The 20,987-nt window shown below is 43.1% G+C and overlaps 1 protein-coding gene across 1 annotated transcript in view; it reads right to left on the bottom strand.

Annotated features, from left to right (window-relative positions):
• CLCN1 (chloride voltage-gated channel 1) overlaps positions 1-20,248 on the bottom strand; it is a 91,762-nt gene extending 71,514 nt beyond the window's left edge. The window contains 1 exon segment of the mRNA XM_070736821.1: positions 20,078-20,248. Coding sequence (XP_070592922.1) covers positions 20,078-20,248 — 171 coding nt within the window.
• Positions 20,249-20,987: the final 739 nt, after the last annotated feature.

The following is a 20,987-nucleotide window of genomic DNA, read 5'->3' as shown; positions in this document are numbered from 1 at the left end:
GGGCCATGGAAAACTGGTCTAGCTTAAAGCCGGTCCCTGGTGCAAAAAAGGTTGGGGACCTCTGGTGTATTGGACAAAATAAATAAATAAAAATAAAACAAAACTTTCCTGTTTTGTTTTGTTTTGTTTTGTTTTCTTTTTTGTTTTTTTTATAACAAATACAACCAAGCAAATGTCTGACTGGTGATATCTTTCTTTTCTCTGTGAGTGTTGGGGGCTGGGGAATTTGTTGGAGGCCTTGATCACATGCCCTTCAGTAATCCAGGGTAGGTTATTTGAATGTTCACTTGAAGTTCATCTCCCTCCACTGATGTGTATCTCAAGATCTTAAGAATTCACACCTCCAACATGCTGAACCCTTCGTGCTCCCTGAACACACATGCTTCCCAAGGCCCTGAGGAGGGAGGAGAATGGGCAATGCTTGGATCAGCAGAACAAGAGACTGCGGCCACAGCAGAAATGGCTGCTGTTCCAGCAAAGCATCCCAGGGAGACCATAGACTGCTGCCTCGCCTCTAAAGAACGGGAAGGGAACAGCTCAAGGTAGGCAAAAATGAACAAAATAATGCCGGTGTCATTTTGAGCACAGAAGCTCTGAGCAATTAAAACAGTCACACGTGTATATTGCTGTTGCTTTGCTCTTTTTCCTGAGAATTAAAACTCCTCACAGAGACTTTGATATGTAATTTGGATAGTAATGAATATACATCCGTAGGAAGTTATCACCCACCCCTCTCCTAGAAGAATGAAATATTCTAGAAAATATTTAAAAGGTAGGATATTATACCTCCCTCGGTGAGAAAAGTAAAAACATGCTCTTGGAAAGCAGACCCCACCTTTGTTAATAGCCCCAAAAAGGCTGAGCCAACTTATTTACAACACAAAAGATCTTCACCCTCAGGACATAATAGGATTAGCCTTCTACACATCTCACCACAAGACACCTGAGAAGATTCCATCACCCAGCAAGATTCAACCAAGATTCAAGACGACCTAAAAAGTTAACTCTGGGACTCAAGACAACCTACAAAGGTACCCTTGCATGGCCCCATGGCAGTCTGACGACCAATCAGGATACATTTCTTTCCTCAGGAACAGGAAGCAAGTTCAAAGCCCAACAGAGGGTATTCATCTCTCTCTCACACCCATGTGCTCTTTCTGTCCAGGACTTCAAAACTATGTAGTCCATCATTAAATCATCTTTCCAAGCAGTCTCATTGTTTCCAGTATCTTGGAACTGAGTCCAAATGGACATTTCATCCAATACATTTATGATTTACAAAAGTTTCTAGCCCTTTTCTATACATGAGAAATGGCAAAGATGTAGGCAACTGACTTTGCACTAATAGTTAATATAGTGTCAGGCTCTATGTTTTGAAACATGGTAATGTGCTCCCACAAAAATTTCCTTGTTAAACGTCAAAAATATTTTGGTGCAACTGTATAATTCTCATACTAGAAGTATGCATACTGGCTTAGACCACATTTAGTTGTTTGTTTAGTCAAGTACGTATACATAGATATAAAGCTATTTATATACATAAGATGGGTACTTATAAGAGGGAAACATTAGGACAGGGATGGTAGGCACACTGGTGCACTTATGCACATCCCTTACTGATCTCTTAGGAATCGGATGAGGTCAACAGTAGACAGTCTAAGCTTAAAATTTGGGGAGTTTGGAGAAGAAACCACAGAGTCTGGTAGTGCATTCCAGGCATTGATCATTCTGTTGCTAAAGTATTTTCTGTAATCAAATTTGGAGCAGTTCTCTTCTATTACAATCATCATTTGGCATAATAAAAAATGTAATAGTGAAATCCACACATTGAATTTTGGAAAACGAAGCTCAAAATCTCATTTCCCATGTACTGCACAAGACTGTTCCATCTATAGATGAGTGTAACTCTGGCCCTGGACTCAGGTTGCTGCTGCTCAATGCCAGGTCGGTGGTAAATAAAGCTCTCCTCATCCGGGATCTGATCCTGGATGAGGAGGCCGACCTGGCTTGTATTACTGAAACCTGGCTGGGCCCGGAGGGAGGTGTCCCTCTCTCTGAAATTTGCCCAGCCGGATTTCAGATATGGCATCAACCTCGACCCCAGGGAAGGGGGGGGGAGGAGTGGCTATTATAGCCAGGGAGAGCCTTTGCCTGCGTAGACTCATTGCTCCGGAAATTGCAGGTTGTGAGTCTCTCTTGCTGAAGTTGGACTTAGGGGTTCAGGTGGGCTTATTTCTCACGTACCTGCCTCCCAGCTGCGTGTCAAAAGCCCTGCCTGTGCTACTCGAGGAGGTAGCCGGGTTGGCGGTGGAGTTCCCCGGACTTATTGTCCTGGGGGACTTCAACCTGCCGTCACTCGGCGAAACCTCTGGGCTGGCACAGGAGTTCATGGCCACCATGACAGCCATGGACCTGACTCAAGTAGTACAGGGTCCGACTCACGAGGGAGGGCACGCACCTGACATGGTATTCCTTTCCGAGCAATTGAGCAATGGTCCGAGACTAAGGGGCTTAGAAGCGTTGCCTTTGTCATGGTCAGACCATTTTCTGCTACGGCTTGACTTCCTGGCTCCAATCCTTCCCCGCAGGGAGGCGGAACCAATGAAGATGTTCCGCCCCAGACGCCTGATGGACCCAGAGGGCTTTCAGACGGCGCTTGGGGTTATTCCAGAGGCACTCGTCCACAGTTCGGCGGAGTCCCTCGCTGAGGCCTGGAACAGGGCTGCGGCAGGGGCTCTTGACCGGATTGCGCCTTTGTGACCTCTCCGCGGCGCTAGACCCTGTAGAGCCCCATGGTTCAACGAGGAGCTCCGGGTGTTGAAATGCCAAAAGAGACGTCTAGAGAAGCGATGGAGGAAGAGTAGGTCCGAATCTGATCGAACACTTGTAAGAGCTTTTATTAAGACTTACAAAGTGGCGCTCAAGGCGGCAAGATGCGCGTACCATGCCGCCTTGATTGCATCAGCGGAATCCCGCCCAGCTGCTCTGTTTAGGGTGACCCACTCCCTTCTTAATCAGGGGGGAGTTGGGGAGCCCTTGCAGAGTAGTGCCGAGGAGTTTAATACGTTTTTCGCTGATAAAGTCGCTCAGATCCGGGCCGACCTCGACTCCAATTGTAAAACAGAGTCGACTGACAACGAGTCAGTCGAGGTGACTGGGGCACATACTTGTCCACCTGTCTGGGAAGAGTTTGATCTGGTGACACCTGATGAAGTGGACAAGGCCATCGGAGCTGTGAGTTCTGCCACCTGCTTACTGGATCCGTGTCCCTCCTGGTTGGTCTCGGCCAGCAGGGAGGTGACACGGAGCTGGGCCCAGGAGATTACCAACGCTTCCTTGGGGAGGGGAGTTTTTCCATCACTCTATAAAGAAGCGCTTGTGCGCCCCCTCCTCAAGAAGCCCTCCCTGGACCCAGACGTACTTAACAACTATCATCCAGTCTCCAACCTTCCCTTTATGGGGAAGGTTGTTGAGAAGGTGGTGGCACTCCAGCTCCAGCGGTCCTTGGAAGAAGCTGATTATCTAGGTCCCCAGCAGTTGGGTTTCAGGCCCGGTTACAGCATGGAAACCGCTTTGGTCGCGTTGATGGATGATCTCTGGCGGGCCCGGGACAGGGGTTTATCCTCTGTCCTGGTGCTCCTCGATCTCTCAGCGGCTTTCGATACCATCGACCATGGTATCCTTCTGCGCCGGTTGGAGGGGCTGGGGGTGGGAGGCACTGTTCTTCAGTGGTTCTCCTCCTACCTCTCTGGCCGGTCGCAGTCGGTGTTAGTGGGGGGTCAGAGGTCGGCTCCGAGGTCTCTTCCTTGTGGGGTGCCTCAGGGGTCGGTCCTCTCCCCCTTGCTATTTAACATCTACATGAAACCGCTGGGTGAGATCATCCAAGGACATGGGGTGAGGTATCATCAATATGCCGATGATACCGAGCTTTACATCTCCACCCCATGCCCAGTCAACGAAGCGGTGGAAGTGATGTGCCGGTGCCTGGAGGCTGTTGGGGCCTGGATGGGTGTCAACAGACTCAAACTCAACCCGGATAAGACGGAGTGGCTGTGGGTTTTGCCTCCCAAGGACAATTCCATCTGTCCGTCCATTACCCTGGGGGGGGGGGGAATTATTGACCCCTCAGAGAGGGTCCGCAACTTGGGCGTCCTCCTCGATCCACAGCTCACATTAGAAAACCATCTCTCAGCTGTGGCAAGGGGGGCGTTTGCCCAGGTTCGCCTGGTGCAGCAGTTGTGGCCCTATCTGGACCGGGACTCATTGCTCACAGTCACTCATGCCCTCATCACCTCGAGGTTCGACTACTGTAATGCTCTCTACATGGGGCTACCTTTGAAAAGTGTTCGGAAACTTCAGATCGTGCAGAATGCAGCTGCGAGAGCAGTCATGGGCTTACCTAGGTACGCCCATGTTTCACCATCACTCCGCAGTCTGCATTGGCTGCCGATCAATTTCCGGTCACAATTCAAAGTGTTGGTTATGACCTTTAAAGCCCTTCATGGCATCGGACCAGAATATCTCCGAGACCGCCTCCTGCCGCACGAATCCCAGCGACCAATTAGGTCCCACAGAGTGGGCCTTCTCCGGGTCCCGTCAACTAAACAATGTCGGTTGGCGGGTCCCAGGGGAAGAGCCTTCTCTGTGGCGGTGCCGGCTCTCTGGAACCAACTCCCCCCGGAGATTAGAACTGCCCCTACTCTTCCTGCCTTCCGAAAACTCCTTAAGACTCACCTTTGCCGTCAGTCATGGGGAAACTAAACATCTCCCCTGGGCATGTTAATTTATACATGGTATGCTTGTGTGTGTGTTTGCTATTACATGGGGTTTCTCTTAAATCGTTAAATATTTTAATTAATTGGATTGTTGTGACTGTTTTTACTTGTTGTGAGCCGCCCCGAGTCTTTGGAGAGGGGCGGCATACAAATCCAACTAATAAATAAATAAATAAATAAATAAATAAATAAATAAATAAATAAATAGCCAGGAAGAGCTCTTCCTCCTGTAGGCAGGAAGAGTTTCCAGTCTCTTTGGGGCTCCTGAATTCCTTTTTTATCTCTGAATTCCAATTGAGAATGCATTAATAATAATAATAATAATTATTATTATTATTATTATTATTATTATTATTATTATTAATAGTAATAATAATATCATCATCATCATCATCATTATTATTATTATCATCATTATTATCATTATTATTATTATTATTATTATTTATTAGATTTGTATGCTGCCCCTCTCCGAAGACTCGAAGACTACATAACAGTTGTGTAAAACACAAAACTCAGACTCCACTAAAACTAGGAAACCCAGTCCTGTGCCATTAGGCTTCCAGTTACCAAAATATTGGTCTCATTATTCCAATTTAGAACAGCCCTCTTTAAAAAACAAAAAACAAAAACCCTATTACCATAAAACCAATTTATTGCATGGAGTTGAACTTTTATGATTTCCTGAGTTGTCTGGCTTGGTAAGAATATTCTTAATCAAAATATGGCATCTATACTTTCCAATTGTGATTTTTAGAGATGTTTCCATTTTTAATTTCCTTGGTTTACTATTTCTTTTTATCTGAGCCAAAAAAAAAGATTACTTGTTTAGAATTATGCCTCTTGTGAATGAAAGCCAACTTCTTCTTAAGAATGTATCATGACTCTGTAGATGAACTTCATATTTTGTTGTGTTTCAATTATTTGTTTAGAATTTAAAAAAAATAATAACAAGCTTTCCCACTGCCTCAACTGCAGTCCTATGGACATTTTTTCCCTAACTCAGTCTTGATCAGCAATCACCAACATACACCAACAAGAGTGGAAACTTCTAATAGAAACTCCAGGTCCTAATACCACCTCAGAGTAAAACCTAATTAGCTACAAGCCCTTTGGGCCACTCACTTCCATCTAGGAATCTCAAAGACTGCATCCTGGGCTATATTAATCCTTTCCATATTTAGGAGCCTCACATGATTGTCAATTAGCATCAGCAGATGGTTGTCAATTAGCATCAGCAATGAACAGGCAGAAAACTCTAGACCAGTGATGGTGAACCTATGGCACAGGTGCCACAGATGGCACATGGAGCCATATCTGCTGGCACACAAGCTGTTGACCTAGTTCAACTCCAACGTGCATGTGTGTGCCGGCCAGCTGACTTTTGGCTTGCACAGAGGCTCTGGGAGGGTGTTTTTGCCTTCCAGAGAGCCTCTGGAGGGGGGAATGTGGGAGGGCGTTTTTACCCTCGCCCGGCTCCAGGGAAGTCTTTGGAGCCTGGGGAGGGCAAAACACAAGTCTACTGGGCCCACCAGAAGTTGTGAAACAGGCCGCTTTCAGCCTCCAGAGGGCCTCTGGGATGTGGGGGAAGCTGCTTTCGCCCTCCCCAGGCATTGAATTATGGGTGTGGGCACTCACGCATTCGCAATAGTGTGTGCACACGTTCTTTTGGTACCCAAGGAAAAAAAGGTTCGCCATCACTCCTCTAGATCAAAAAATGCCTCCTTTAAAAGGTCTCAATTCCTCAGAAAAAAGTCAAGAAGTGATTGTCTAGTTCGGAGGTGTCAAACTTGTGGCCTGTGGGCTGGATGCATCATGTGCTGGTCATGTCCACTCCCATTTTAGCGAAGGGGGAAAGTCATGATAGGTCACATAATGAAAACATGACAACTTGAGTTTGGCACCCCTGGTGTAGTTCAAGAAGTAACAAGGACCCCACTGAGCATCAGATTAGGTTTTCAACATGAACCATCCAAGGTGCTGAAACTCCTGCATGATACTATCCATTAATTCCCTGCCTGAGCCACCCTGAACCATCAGTCATGCGGTGGACACCTATAGGTAGAGAGAAAAGTGTCCTTCTACTTCAGCTTCAACCACAACAGCACAAGAGCACACAACAGATTTAAACTAAACTTAATATTAACCGCTCCAAACTTGACTGTAAAAAATATGACTTCAGTAACCCAGTTGTCAAAGCGTGGAACTCATTACCGGACTCCATAGTGTCATCCCCAAACCCCCAACACTTTACCCTTAGATTATCTACGGTTGACCTATCCAGATTCCTAAGAGGTCAGTAAGGGGCGAGTACAAGTGCACTAGAGTGCCTTCCGTCCCCTGTCCTATTGCTCTCCTATATCTCCTATACCTTTCCTCTATTCCTCTATCTCTTCTTCTATTCTTTCATTGATATGTTCTATTACTATATCTTCTTTTCTAATATTTCTTAGATATATTTTACTATGAGTATCTCCTCTATAACCTTCATCACGTATTTTACTATGTGTATATTGATATATACTCACTAAAACCCTCTTTGTTTATTGGACAAAATAAATAAATAAATAATAAATAATTCAACTCAACACAGTCCACTTCTGCTAGTTTATACATATTTGTGTGTTACCATTTCACCTGCACAATGTAGAGTAAGATATAATCTTGTATTTGCATGTGTTCCATGTAATACCTACACAGTGTGTCTAGAATGTCCATACCTACACACTTTTGCCCATGAAAACCTCTTCTCCATGCTTCTCTTGAGTTAGTTTTGGTTTATTGTTTTGTGTTTAATGAATGTCTTGGACATGCTGCCAAATTAATTACTAGGCAAGACTTCAACTGCTTGTCATTTTCATTTCCCCGAACGCTTCTAGGCACCACCTGCCAAGAATCATCCATCAAGGAGGAAGCCCACACAAAAACCAGCTGGCCATTTATGAGCGTGAATACATCTGAAAATAAATTCCTGCCCTTCCATCTGAAAACAACTTACTTGAGTATTATATCCTGGGCACCAATTGTGCGGCCTCTTAAAGGTTCCTCAAAACTATTGCCTCAGATGTTCTTAATTGGGACTTCCTTGAGCCAAAGGTCGATGCTGCCAAGATCTGATGCCTACCAGGTATGATTGGGAATTCTGCCATTGAAACCCCCAATCAAAAGGTGTCAGGATGGACAAAGCTGCCATAAAATATTTTTTTTTTAATTTATTTATTTTGTCCAATACACAATGAGGGTTTTAGTGGGTATATATCTATATACACATAGTAAAATACATGATAAAGGTTATAGAAGAGATACTCATAGTAAAATATATCTAAGAAATAATAGAAAAGAAGGTATAGGAATAGAACATATCAATGAAAGAATAGAAGAAGAGATATAGGAATAGAAGAAAGGTATAGGAGATATAGGAGAGCAATAGGACAGGGGACGGGAGGCACTCTAGTGCACTTGTACTCGCCCCTTACTGACCTCTTAGGAATCTGGATAGGTCAACCATGGATAATCTAAGGGTAAACTGTTGGGGGTTTGGGGATGACACTATGGAGTCCGGTAATGAGTTCCACGCTTCGACAACTCGGTTACTGAAGTCATATTTTTTACAGTCAAGTTTGGAGCGGTTAATATTAAGTTTAAATCTGTTTTGTGCTCTTGTGTTGTTGGGGTTGAAGCTGAAGTAGTCGCCGACAGGCAGGACATTGCAGCATATGATCTTGTGGGCAATACTTGAGGGTCTTTGAGCATATGTGCCCATCTAAAAATCATTTTGTGTGCTGCAGTGAGTTTCTTTTACGGTTGAATTATTTTGATTTTTACCAATTACCCCACTAAAGAAAAATTTGTATCCAATACCTGTTGTGGTTAGCTCTGGCCCAGCTCCTGCCCCAAGGACTGTGGAGGTGGAGGTGGGGGAAACATCCAAATGTCACAGGCCTGTTTTGCTGCCGACAGAGTCGGCCAGTGAATTATCTTCTGAAGAAGGAAGTGTCTGTGAGATGGAAGAGGGGGGTCTGGCAGACAGCCCTGGAAGAAGCCAGTCCTCATTATCTTTGATAGACTCTGATGAGGAAACAATTATAGACCCACGCATGCGTAGAGCTATGCATAGGAGAGAACAGCTTCAAAAGTATTACAGGCGATAAGAGAGTCCACCTGTGGTTGGGTGGGATTCAAGTAATTAAGGCTGCTGTTAAATGGGCAGCATGCCAGCCTCGCAGTGTGGAAGATTATCCGATCGTACTTGTGGACCTTGACTTGCTGTTCAAGATTGTTCTCAGGACTCTGTTTGGATTTCAGGACTTTGACCATAAATCATAGTGAATTTTACAACGTCTGAAGAGTAGTGGCTGTGACGAATTTCACAGTTACTGGTTAGTTGACTGGAGTTTTATTGTCTTTATTATCTCACTGCATTCAAGTGTGTTTTGTTTTTACAAGAAATCCCTTTGAATTTAAAAAGGGAGTTTTTCTTCTATTTTTCTTTGGATAAAGAAACTATTGTTGCATTTTCCCGTGTGTGTGCCTGTTTTGGCTACTTTTATCTTTAATTGAAGGCTTGTGTCATAAGCCGGCAGAACAATACCTGGGTCCAATCTCAAAACATTTGAAGTACTATCTGAACACCGTTGGCAATTGCAAAGGGCAGATTTACTTGCAACAGTTTATATCTTGCAATGATACCTTTAATATCATAAATGAAAACATCTGCCTATCCTAGATCCTTAGGAAGGACTCACCTAACTGGATAAGAATTCCAGATCCAGTCTAAACCTCTGGTTGACTGTGCATCCAACCCTAATGCTTTCAAATACTGAACGCACTCAACCAGAACTTCTGCCCTGACTCATTCTTAGAGGTAACATGTTGAGACTTCCTATTTACGGTAGCTAGTAGCGATGGGTGAACCGAACTCGCACAATTTGGGTCCATACCAAATTTTGCGGTGTTCAGTATGTCGAACATGAACCCGAAATTTTTTTAAACTTCGGGCAAAGTTTGGGGTTGTGTTTATTTTTACATGAAAGGACCGCCCTTTGCTTGCAGCGCCGCTGCGGCGTCCTTTTTTCGTAAAAATAACAATGTTTATTTTTAAGTGAAGACCTCCCTTTGAAGGAGCTGGGGAATCCCTCCCACGAAGAGATTCCGGGGACGGAGCTTTGACGTCACCGGCAGGTTGCTAAGGACGCCTTGATCACCTTGGCGTCCTTAGCAACCTTCCAGTATACGTGACATCAAAGCTCCGCCCCCAGAATCTCTTGCTGGGATTCCCCGTTCGGGTTCGGCCGAATTTTGCGTAAAGTTTGTCTGAACTTGCCAAACCCAAAGACCGTTCAGTTCGCCAATCACTAGTAGCTAGTTAACTCAATTTAATAATTTTCATTGTTAAATTTAATTGTTATTTCAAATATTCTTGCTTTACTTCGTTTGAGTGCTCAGTGGACAATAAAGAAGAATACAGATTTGATGGTGACATTTCTACTGCTGATGAAGATGGTGATGACAACGATGACAACTGTTGTCCTGAAATCCAGGGCAGAACAGGACTGAAGACAGATTCCACTGCTTGCAAATGGAATGAGAACATTTTGTGTCCTTTTTCTGCTTTGCTCAGGCAAGTGGCTATTTGCTTTCTGTGGTTAGCCTTCTAAGAGCTGCTAGGAGATGCCGTAACATCTCAAATTAGAGCATCAATAAGAGAATACACCAATCACAGGACCCTTCCTCTTTCTTTCTCATTCCCCCAGTGATTGCAGGAGATGGAAGAGTCATTAGCGTCATCATGCAATGGGAACTGTGGGAAATTGTCATAGCAGAAGCACAATGTCCTGGCAAACAGTGGCAAACCCCAAAACCTCAAGTCCTACTATGATGCCTCATCATGACAGGGGGGCATTCCTGGGAGAGATAAGCACAGAATACCAGGATTATACGCCAAAAATATGCAATTCCAGCAGGGTCACGCAAGATGTGAAGGTCATCTGCACTGCTCATCTCAAGCAAGCAGACACTTTTATCAGGCAGCAATGATATATAGGAAGATGCTGGAGGCAAATATTTACTTGAATGATCATAGAATAGTGACAAAACCAAAGCCCAAAAATGTATACCATGTAGGAGACACAATGATAAACCACTCTTGTATTTTGCCGCAAGGATAGATAAAATAGGACAAGCGCAAGTTACCATATTCTGGACTCAGGTGTCTTGAGAAGACTATAGTTCTGGAAAACATGGAAGAAAAAAGACACCCAGCACCAAGGTGGATGGACTTTGTTACATCAGTAGAAGCAATAGATGCACCATAAACAAAATTCTGAAGTGCTGTTGTCTAAACTCAGGTGCGGAAGTTCTGTAGGATTGAATAGGGAGCAGATTGTCCTGGAGAAGACCAAGCGATGTGGTCGCTAATAGTCAACACTGATTTGATAGCACATAATAAATCATAAAAATCCAACACTAATGCCATAGGTTTGCATTGAATTTTACAATATTAACTTTTAAAAAGAAATAAATAGGGGAAAGATGCATCTCACCAATCAGGCAAATCTATATTTCATTTACTTAATGACTTAGACTTACTAGATATTGCTAGAGGAAAATACAGGAGGGGACAAAAGCAGTAATTATTATGATACAGCCTAGCACTGTGTTGGCTTTTTTTGGCTCAAACTTAAGTGACTCCTAGATCTTTCTCACGGTTACTGCTGTTAGGAGTGAACAAATGTGAACAGGGTCCTTTTGTCTTTGGATGCTTCGCAAGTATGTCATTCTTAGCTACTAGGATGACCTTTCCTAACCATCATTTCTGCCAGATTAGCACAATAAAAACATTTTTCCTGTGTCTCATCAGTCTCACTGTGAGTCTTCGTGATCTACTCCCCGATCTTCTCCATTGTGTAGAAAATAGAGAGCCAACTGGTCTGAACTCAGTGGGAGACAATGCATTAGCTTACGGATATGATGCCTATCTTCTAAACCAGTGTTTCCCAACCTTGGCAACTTGAAGATATTTGGACTTCAACTCCCAGAATTCCCCAGCCAGCGAATGCTGGCTGGGGAATTCTGGGAGTTGAAGTCCAGATATCTTCAAGTTGCCAAGGTTGGGAAACACTGTTCTAAACCAGTGTTTCCCAACCTTTTTTGAGCCGCGGCACATTATTCATATTTTCAAAATCCTGGGGAACATTGAAAGGGGGGGCCGGGGGGGGGGGGGCGGGCTAAAGAAAAGTTTGGACAAAAAAACCCTCTCTTCCTCCCTTTCGCTCTATTTCTCCCTCTTTCTCTCTTTTCCTTCTTTTCCTTCTTTCTCTCTCTCCATCCCTCTTTCTTTCTTTCTTCCTCTCTTTTTTGCTCTCTTTCTCTCTCCCTCCTTCCCTTCCTCTATGTCTTTCTCTCTCCCTTGCTCTCTCTCTCTCTCTGTCTCTCTTCCTATCTCTTTCTTGCTTTTTTCTCTCTTTCTTGCTCTCTCTCTCTCTTTCACTGTCTCTTGCTATATGTCTCTTTCTTTCTCTTTGCCTCTCTTGCTATCTCTCTTTCTCTCTCTTTCTCTCTCTCTGCCTCTCTTGCTAAGTCTCTCTTTCTCTCTTGCTATGTCTCTCTTTCTTTTCCTCTCTCTCTGCCTCTCTTGCTATGTCTCTCTTTCTCTCTCTCTTTCTCTCTCTCTCTTTCTCTGCCTCTCTTGCTGTCTCTCTTTCTCACTCTGTCTCTCTTTCTCTGCCTCTCTTATATGTCTCTCTTTCTTTCTCTCTCTCTCTCTCAGCTAGTCAAGCGGGAGCCCTGACGGCGGCAGCTGGACGTGCTGCTGGATGCAGTATATGCCAGGCCCGCAGCGCCAGCATGTACGGCGTCCAGAAGCACGTCCAACCACCACCATCAGGGCTCCCGCTTGCAGTCAGCTGAGAGAGAGAGAGAGAGCTCCCTCTCACTGCCCCTGGAGCTCCTTCTCGCCGCCGCCATCTCCCCGCGACTGCCTGCGGCTGCTGAAGCCACACACCCCCACTCCCACCACCAGTGCCCTCCTGCCGGGCCCCAAAGGACACTTGCCGCCGACGCCAGGGAAGCTCCAGCTGGGCGGGGCGCTGCCGGTGCCTCTGACCTGGGGCTCCCACTCGCAGCTGTCCCCTGGCTCCTGCCTGATGCCGCGGTTTCTGGCGCTCTCCTGCTGGGCCCCAAAGAAGGAAGGCGGGGGAAAGGCGCAAAGAATGAAGCTCTCCTTCTTCCTGCCTTCCTTCTTTGGGGCCCAGCAGGAGAGCGCCGAAAACTGCGGCATCGAGCAGGAGCTGGGGGACAGCTGCGAGCGGGAGCTCCAGGTCGGCACTGGCAGTGCCCCGCCCAGCTGGAGCTTCCCTAGTAGCTTCGCGGCACACCTGACCGTGTCTCGCGGCACACTAGTGTGCTGCGGCACACCGGTTGGGAAACGCTGTTCTAAACAATGCAACTGCAAAAGTGCCAGTGAGAAATTAAATAAATTTTCTTAAAATCCAGTCAGTGCAGAAGGATGATCATGAGCAGCATGAACATCAGCAGAAATTGATCTGAATATGGCAAGAAAATTGATGGAACATTATTAGAACATTCAACCTACAATCTGAATCAGATAAGAAAATCCACAGGAGTGTAATGTCCAACATGAGATGAATGAATGTGAATTTATTTCTTTATTAAATTTCTATGCCATCCATCTCACTAATACATGTCTCTGAGCCATTCGCCTCCCAAGGACACGTCCATCTGTCCGTCCATCACCCTGGGGGGGGGATTATTGACTTATCGGTTGGCGGGACCTAGGGGTAGAGCCTTCTCTGTGGGAGCTCCAGCCCTCTGGAATCAACTCCCCCCCAAGATTCGCACTGCCCCCTCCCTCCTTGCCTTCCGAAAGAGCTTAAAAACTCATCTTTGCCGCCAGGCTTGGGACTTTTAGATCTTCCCCTGACCACTGAATGCCTTAAGTATGATTGCTGAATGTTTGGTTAATAAGTTATTTTTGGGTTAATCTTCTCTTTTAATTGTTTTTAAATTGTAGTATTAATTGGATCATATTATTGTTCTGTTTTATATATGCTGTGAGCCGCCCCAAGTCCTCGGAGAGAGGCGGCATAAAAATCCAATTAAATAAATAAAATAAATAAATAAATTTTACAATCATTTAAATAAATTTCTGTGACCATTAAGCAAATTATGTAGTTAAATATATTTGGTTTCCCCCCCCCATTGCTTTTGCTTATCCAAAGCTGCCAGGAAGGTTGCAAATATTGGGATCAGGGGTGGGTTCCATTTACCTTCCCTACTGGTTCATATCACAACAGAAGCATGTGTTTTGTGTGTGCAAGTGTTGCATCACTTTGGGGAAATGCCCAGAAGCTCTGCGCATGCGCAGAGGGTTTTTTGCCAGCCGCAATGACGGAAGAACCGGTTTGGGGGCGTGGACAGCCAGCCTTCGCTGCTGGTTCAGCGAGCAGATACAAATTTCTGCGAGGAGAACCAGTCCAAACTGGCAGCAACCCACCACAGCCCAGGATTCTGCAACCATTACAAATACATGCGGTTACTAAGCTTTTGATCACATGACCATCAGGATGTTGCAATAGCTGTACATCTGAAGAAAAGTCAAAAGTCATTTTTTTTTCCAGCCCAGTTGTAATTTTGAACAATCATTAAATGAATGGTCATAAGTCAATGCTACCTGTACTGGTAGGAAGAGTGTTAGCAGCTGGATGGTCAGTATCTGCTTTATTCTATAAGTTGAAGACAAGGAAGGCATTGAGAAGAGCCTCGATGGCGCAGCAGTTACAGTGCATTACTGCAAGCTACGTCTGCTGATTAATGGCTGTCAGCAGTTTATTTATTAATTCTACTTCTATGCCACCCAATCCTGAAGGACCCAGGGCCTCTTACAACAATATAAAATACAAAACAATAAAAAGAAGCCAAACATAAAACTAAATTATAAAACCATTAATTAAAACCCCCAATAAACATAATAAACTAACCCCACGTGCATACTAAACATTCATACAATTTGCCCATGGCTGTTGTTGGTTCATGGCCTTCAGGCCTGTCGGCAAAGCCAGGTCTTCATGGCCTTATGGAAGGCCAATAGGGTGGGAGCAATAGGGACATCATGGGGGAGTTGATTCCATAGAGCCGGGGCAGCAACAGAGAAGGCCCTTCCCCACAGTCCCACCAGCCTGCATTGCTTGGCTGACGGGTCCTGGAGGAGGCCAACTCTGTGTGCTCTTACAGCAATATACCTCCCAGAGACTCATTTGGCAGATCAAATCTCAATAGGCTCAATCAATGTTGACTCAGCCTTCCATCCTTCCAAAGTCAGTAAAATGAGGAACCAGATTGTTGGGGGCAATATGCTTACTCTTTGTAAACCTCTTAGAGAGAGTTGTAAAGCATTGTGAAGCAGTATATATGTCTAAATGCTATTGCTATTCCTAACTGAATATCATCTACCACCAAATATTGGAGAAAGACACCGTTTTCCCTTGAAATCCCAAAACCTTTAGCTCAGCCACTATTTTTTAAATACACTTCCTATGTTGTCAATGTTAATTTTATCCATTTTGTCAATGTTAATTTTATCCATTTAAAACCATATGGGGTTAAATAGCTTTTTGGAACATCTGTTTATATTTGTTTATGACTGCATATTGACATATACAATAAATCTCGCCAAACTCAAGTATTCCTTCTAACGCCCCCCCCCCAACCTCTTAATTCAGCCTCGAAAACAGAGGACACAGAAAGTCATTTTGCCAATACTTTTGCCAATATTGAATATTATTACGCTTGCCCTTTCCCCTCCAAGCAGGCTCTGACAGCAGCAAACTTGAAAGAGGACTTTTCCAGTATGTTGCTATGCCAAGAGGCAGGCGTAGGGCCAAAAAGACCCTGAAAAATTGTTGGAGAGCAGCTGGGGAGCTCAATGTGAAAAGGAAGATTAAACAAGCTGGTTGAATGATGACTAAGAAGCAATATGACACCGCTTCAGATATCTGAAGGGTGTAAACATCCAGTAGGGAGAAGCCACACTGTTGAGCAAAATAAATTAAAAACATGACAAAAAGCCAGCCTTCATCCTTCATTATGGAAACAGAACTACAAAAGGGAGTTTTATAAGAAGAAAGCCTACGAGTCGAGTTTCGGCTAACACTGATGATGCTCTTACAAGAATCTCTGTTGGAGTTACTCTTATTTTGGAAGCTTCTTGGAATAATCACTGCACAAAGCTAAGGCTTCCTTCACTTGTCAACAACCAGGACCTCATTGGACCCTTAAAATATTAGAAGAATGAGCCTATGTTTGCAGTTCAGAGGTTATTTTAAATAGGGCAATACTCTACAAGAAAGTTAAAACCTGAAGGATCCTAATAAATCACATCATTCTTGATCCAATTCTACGTGTATTAAATTAATGCACACCACATCCTATATCATTCCAAAGAAGTGATTCTGTTTAGTTAGCTCACCAATAGATGATTCACCTAAATCTGTTTCAAATCAAACTTGGAGGAAGTAAAAAAACAAAACAAAAAGAAAAACCACTTGGAGGAATTAAAAAAAACCATGCAAAATGGAAAGGGAAGAGAGAGGTTGTAGGATAAGGGGGTAAGGAAGATATCTGAGCCAAAGCACACTCAGATGATTAAATGCAGATGGTTGCATGCAAGGCCTTAGTGCTTTGGGCAAGTTAAAATACAGTGCCTAAAGGTCGCACTTCTTTCACATTATTTGGCCTGCATTAATTGGCATCAAATAAATAAATAAATAAATAAATAAATAAATAAATCAATCAAGATACGCTCTGTTCGAAAATGAAGACTCTCTTTGAAATATCTGTCCACCTATTTTAAACACATCTGTGTATCTCACATATCACACCCTCATTGCCTCCCACCATCTCACAATAATGAATCCAATCTGAATCATAACCTAGAGCAGAAAAATAAGAAGAGCTGAACATACAACCTTAAGCCAGGGGTTGGCTGTTCCCTGATAAGCTTGCCACTGAGACTATTAGCGATTCACGTATTTTGAGTCCATCTGAAACAATGACTAATGTCACACTGGCTTCTACCCCATTGCTCCTTCTGTTCTCCTCACCTTATTTCAGCTTCACTTCTCCCTCACTCTGGACTTGCATCTATAGTTTTATTACTTGGAGCACTTGAGGTAAACAGAGTATTGACCATTTTAGATATTCATGTCCAGTAGGAACCATGAACTTCATTTTAAATTCTTTTTCCCTGAAAAATATGGAATTACATTGTATGGATATTCATCCTAAAATTAACCTAGTTTGATATTAGTCCTTTCTCTAGTTACTGATGCTTGGATCTCTCCACTTATAGCTAAAGTTGCTACTTCCTCACCAGCAGTCCATTGGCCACGTTTGCTCATGGGATTAGGTCATAAAACTAGCTGGCAAATTAGACTAAAATATTGTTTGTGAGACTTTTAGTGCACAGTTCTGTGGTTTCGTTTACATTTACAATTTAAATGGTTTTTAATAGTTTTAAGGCTCTGTTGTTTAATTATTTTGTTTCAATTGCCCAATCTGTGAAATGGATGACTATATGAGCTGCTGCGACGCAATGGATAGAATACAGTACTGCAGGCTACTTCTGCTGACTGCCTACAATTTAACAGTTCAAATCTCAATCGGCTCAAGCCTTCCATCCAATCTTCCAGCCTCCCGAGGTGGGTAAAATTACACATATATTGCCCTGGATTTATAAAAGTTATTTTACAAAAAATATTTTAATCCATAATCATACACGTCCTTTTTGCACAATACACTAATTCTCACCATACACTCAGTTAAGCAATATAGTATCATCCAGTTCCAGCCATGAAGATATGAATGATTTCGTTTTCTAAGACAGTGGTTCTCAGCCTTTCTAATACCGCTTAATACAGTTCTTCATGTTGCGGCAACCCCCAACCATAAGTCTAGTGCCAATTCTTCCAACAGAGCTTTAAGGTGATTGGCAGGAAGGTCAGAGGGATACCCCCCACTATAAACGCCTGATTGGTCTTAGGCGACCGCTGTGAAATGGACGTTCATCCCCCAAAGGGGTCCCGACCCCCAAGTTTTTAAATTTTGTATATCACTCTGGGTCTGTAAGGAGTTGGGTTCGTATAAATTTGATAAACAAACAAATAAATAAATAAATAAACATGAAACTGAACACCAGAATGAATTCTTGTCCAAATCTATTCAAGGCCAGAAGTCTGATACAGTGTATCTCTGATTACCAATGTTATGTATTCCTTTTTTAAACATATGGCCTCCATGAAAGTCATTACAAAAATCAAGCTTTCAATATGGATGAAGATATTGTGAGGAAGAGCATGATGGTTTTGAAAATCTGAAACAAAACACAAGTTTTCTCGTGCTTTCTGCATAGCTACTTTTAGCCCATATTTTAGGATTATTGTAATAGAAATGTTCTTAATATAGATTCTTCCAGAGTCTTTATCAGACTTGCTCTCATAATTTCTAATAGCTATGGTCAGCTGCACTCGTTAGAGAATTGTCCAAAACTTTTGAAGCATATAGGTCAGAGGTCTTCAAACTTGGCAACTTTAAGACTTGTGGACTTCAACTCCCAGAATACTCCAGCCAGCTATGCTATGCTATGCTGGCTGGAGAATTCTGGGAGTTGAAGTCCACAAGTCTTAAAGTTGCCAAGTTTAAAGACCTCTGGTAAGGTAGTCCCTGATTTACATCCATTAATTTAGCCAACATTTGAAGTTAAAACAGCACTAGAAAAAGTGACTTGCCACATAATTCACAACCATCACAGCATCCCCACAGTTATCTGTTCAAAATTTGGGCACTTGACAATTGCCACCTATTTATAATGGTTGCAGTGTCATGGGGTCATGCGGTCGCCATTTGCGATTTTCCCAGCTGGCTTCTAACAAGTAACATCAATGCAGTGGAAGCCAGATTTGTTGACCAACCAAGTTAACAATTACAAACGATTCGCTTAACAACCATGGCATAAAATTGGATGTGATTCATTTAACAACTGCCTTGCTTAACAACAGAAATTCTACTCTCAATTGTAGCTAAGGGCTACCTGCATCAGCTTTGGAAGGGCTACTATGAGGCTGAAACAGCACTTTGCATACAGGAACAAATGGACAGTCAAAGATATAACAAATGAAATTCAATCTTCAGATATAAAATATACACATCTATGCAGCTTCTATGAAATGCCTGAAATATGATAATATGTGTAATATAGAACTTCTCCTTTAAAGATATTAAATATAAATAAATATAAATAAATAACATAATGACAAAATAATGAGAAACAAATAAATAAATACTGTATATTAAATATAAACATTAATGTATATTTTCTTTTATGCTCACTGAGAGTATATGCACCAAAGACAAATTCCTTGTGTATCCAATCACACTTGGCCAATAAAGATTTCCATTCTATTCTAAAAACCGTGACTTTTTTTCTCTGCACTAGATTGTTATCTTTCACACAGAGACCTCTGACTTTCTGTATGACATGCAGAAAAGAATCATGGCTATCACTAGAATCACTAATTCTTAAAATCTCCAGGGAGGATATTCCAACCACAATGCACATTAAAGCACTTTTCAAAGCGTAATACACTGGTATCATCAAGATTATGGAATATTTATTCAGAGTTCAGTACAGGATATGCATCATCCTAAATGCTTTTTAATACTAGTCATACCAGATAAATGTGAACTAACATGGCCAGAATTAGATATTGAAATTTCTTTCTATATTATCCTTATGGCACCAGCTTCATCACTTAGGGTGTCATGATGTATATATATATATATACATCAAATCCCAGTAAGGGTATGGCTAGCTGAACAAGGCCGAAATAGCACCATCCTAGTCTCCCTTAATTATAAATATTCAGCAAAAACATGTTATATATGTGTGTGTGTGTGTGTGTGTGTCACATGTTTTTTTGCTGAATTTGAAAATTAAGGGAGACTAGGATAGATCTATACAAAGTATATATATATACCGGTATACAGTATACATATATATATACAGTATGTTTGTATATATATACTGTATATCACATATTTTTGCTGAATTTTTTTGAATTCTAAATCCAACAGAAAAAAACACATATATATATACATATACAGACATATACACACACTCACACACACACACACACACACACAAACACGCACACACCTTACTCTTCGCTGACATTGAATTAAGCAATCTGATCCAAAATACCTTCCATATCCCCCAAACTCCACTCTACCTGGATATGGTTGAGGGCCTTCTCCTGGCAGTGTGTATCATCTCCAGTCCCACCATCCTCAGATGGGATCCCATAACTGGTGCAATTGTCATAATGGATGTAGGCATACTGGGGGGCACCGCCCCACAGATCCTTCTGGGTCTTAGCCGTCTTGGGCTCTGAATGCTCCATAGCTCACCTTTTGCTGAGGTGGCACAAGGACACTGCAGAAGGAGCTCCAAGTCCCCCTAGCTGATCAGTCCAAGGCATGCCCCCCTCCCCAACTTGGCCCTCCCCTCCTTCCCTATTTCTTACGTCTTTCTCACTTTCTTTTCTTCCTGCCCCCAAAGGCGTCTGGGGCAGTGATTGCAAGGTTTAATTATATTTATAGCAGCCTTCTTCTGTCACACTGATCCCTCCAAAGCCACATCTGATCTGAGCAAGAGGCATTAACTTGGTCAGGATTGAATATCAGGTGTGACAGGAGGGAACCCTGAAGGAGGGAGGAGGGGGGAGGGAGGAGAAGGCAAGAGTCAGGGAAGGAGTCAGAAGGATGGAACTCAGATGTGCCAAGCTTTATATTCAGGTCAGAGGGCTTCCCACTTCTAATGCATGCAAGCGTACATAGGACACTTGGAACTTTCTAACGGCTCCCTTGGCAATTCTCTACATCAGCAATCTGAAGGCAAGGGACTATTGAATTAGGTTTTTATTTTATTTATTTGTTTGTTTGTCATACAAATATAGTATTGGCTGCGAGAGCAGTCATGGGCTTCCCCAAATATGCCCATGATACACCAACACTCCGCAGTCTGCATTGGTTGCCGATCAGTTTCTGGTCACATTTCAAAGTGTTGGTTATGACCTATAAAGCCCTTCATGGCATCGGGCCAGATTATCTCAGGGACCGCTTTCTGCTGCACGAATCCCA

Source organism: Erythrolamprus reginae, chromosome 2, assembly GCF_031021105.1.
Source record: "Erythrolamprus reginae isolate rEryReg1 chromosome 2, rEryReg1.hap1, whole genome shotgun sequence".
Taxonomy (NCBI): Eukaryota; Metazoa; Chordata; class Lepidosauria; order Squamata; family Dipsadidae; genus Erythrolamprus; species Erythrolamprus reginae.
The sequence above is the reverse complement of the archived record's forward strand: the minus strand, read 5'-3'. Positions and strand labels throughout refer to the sequence as shown.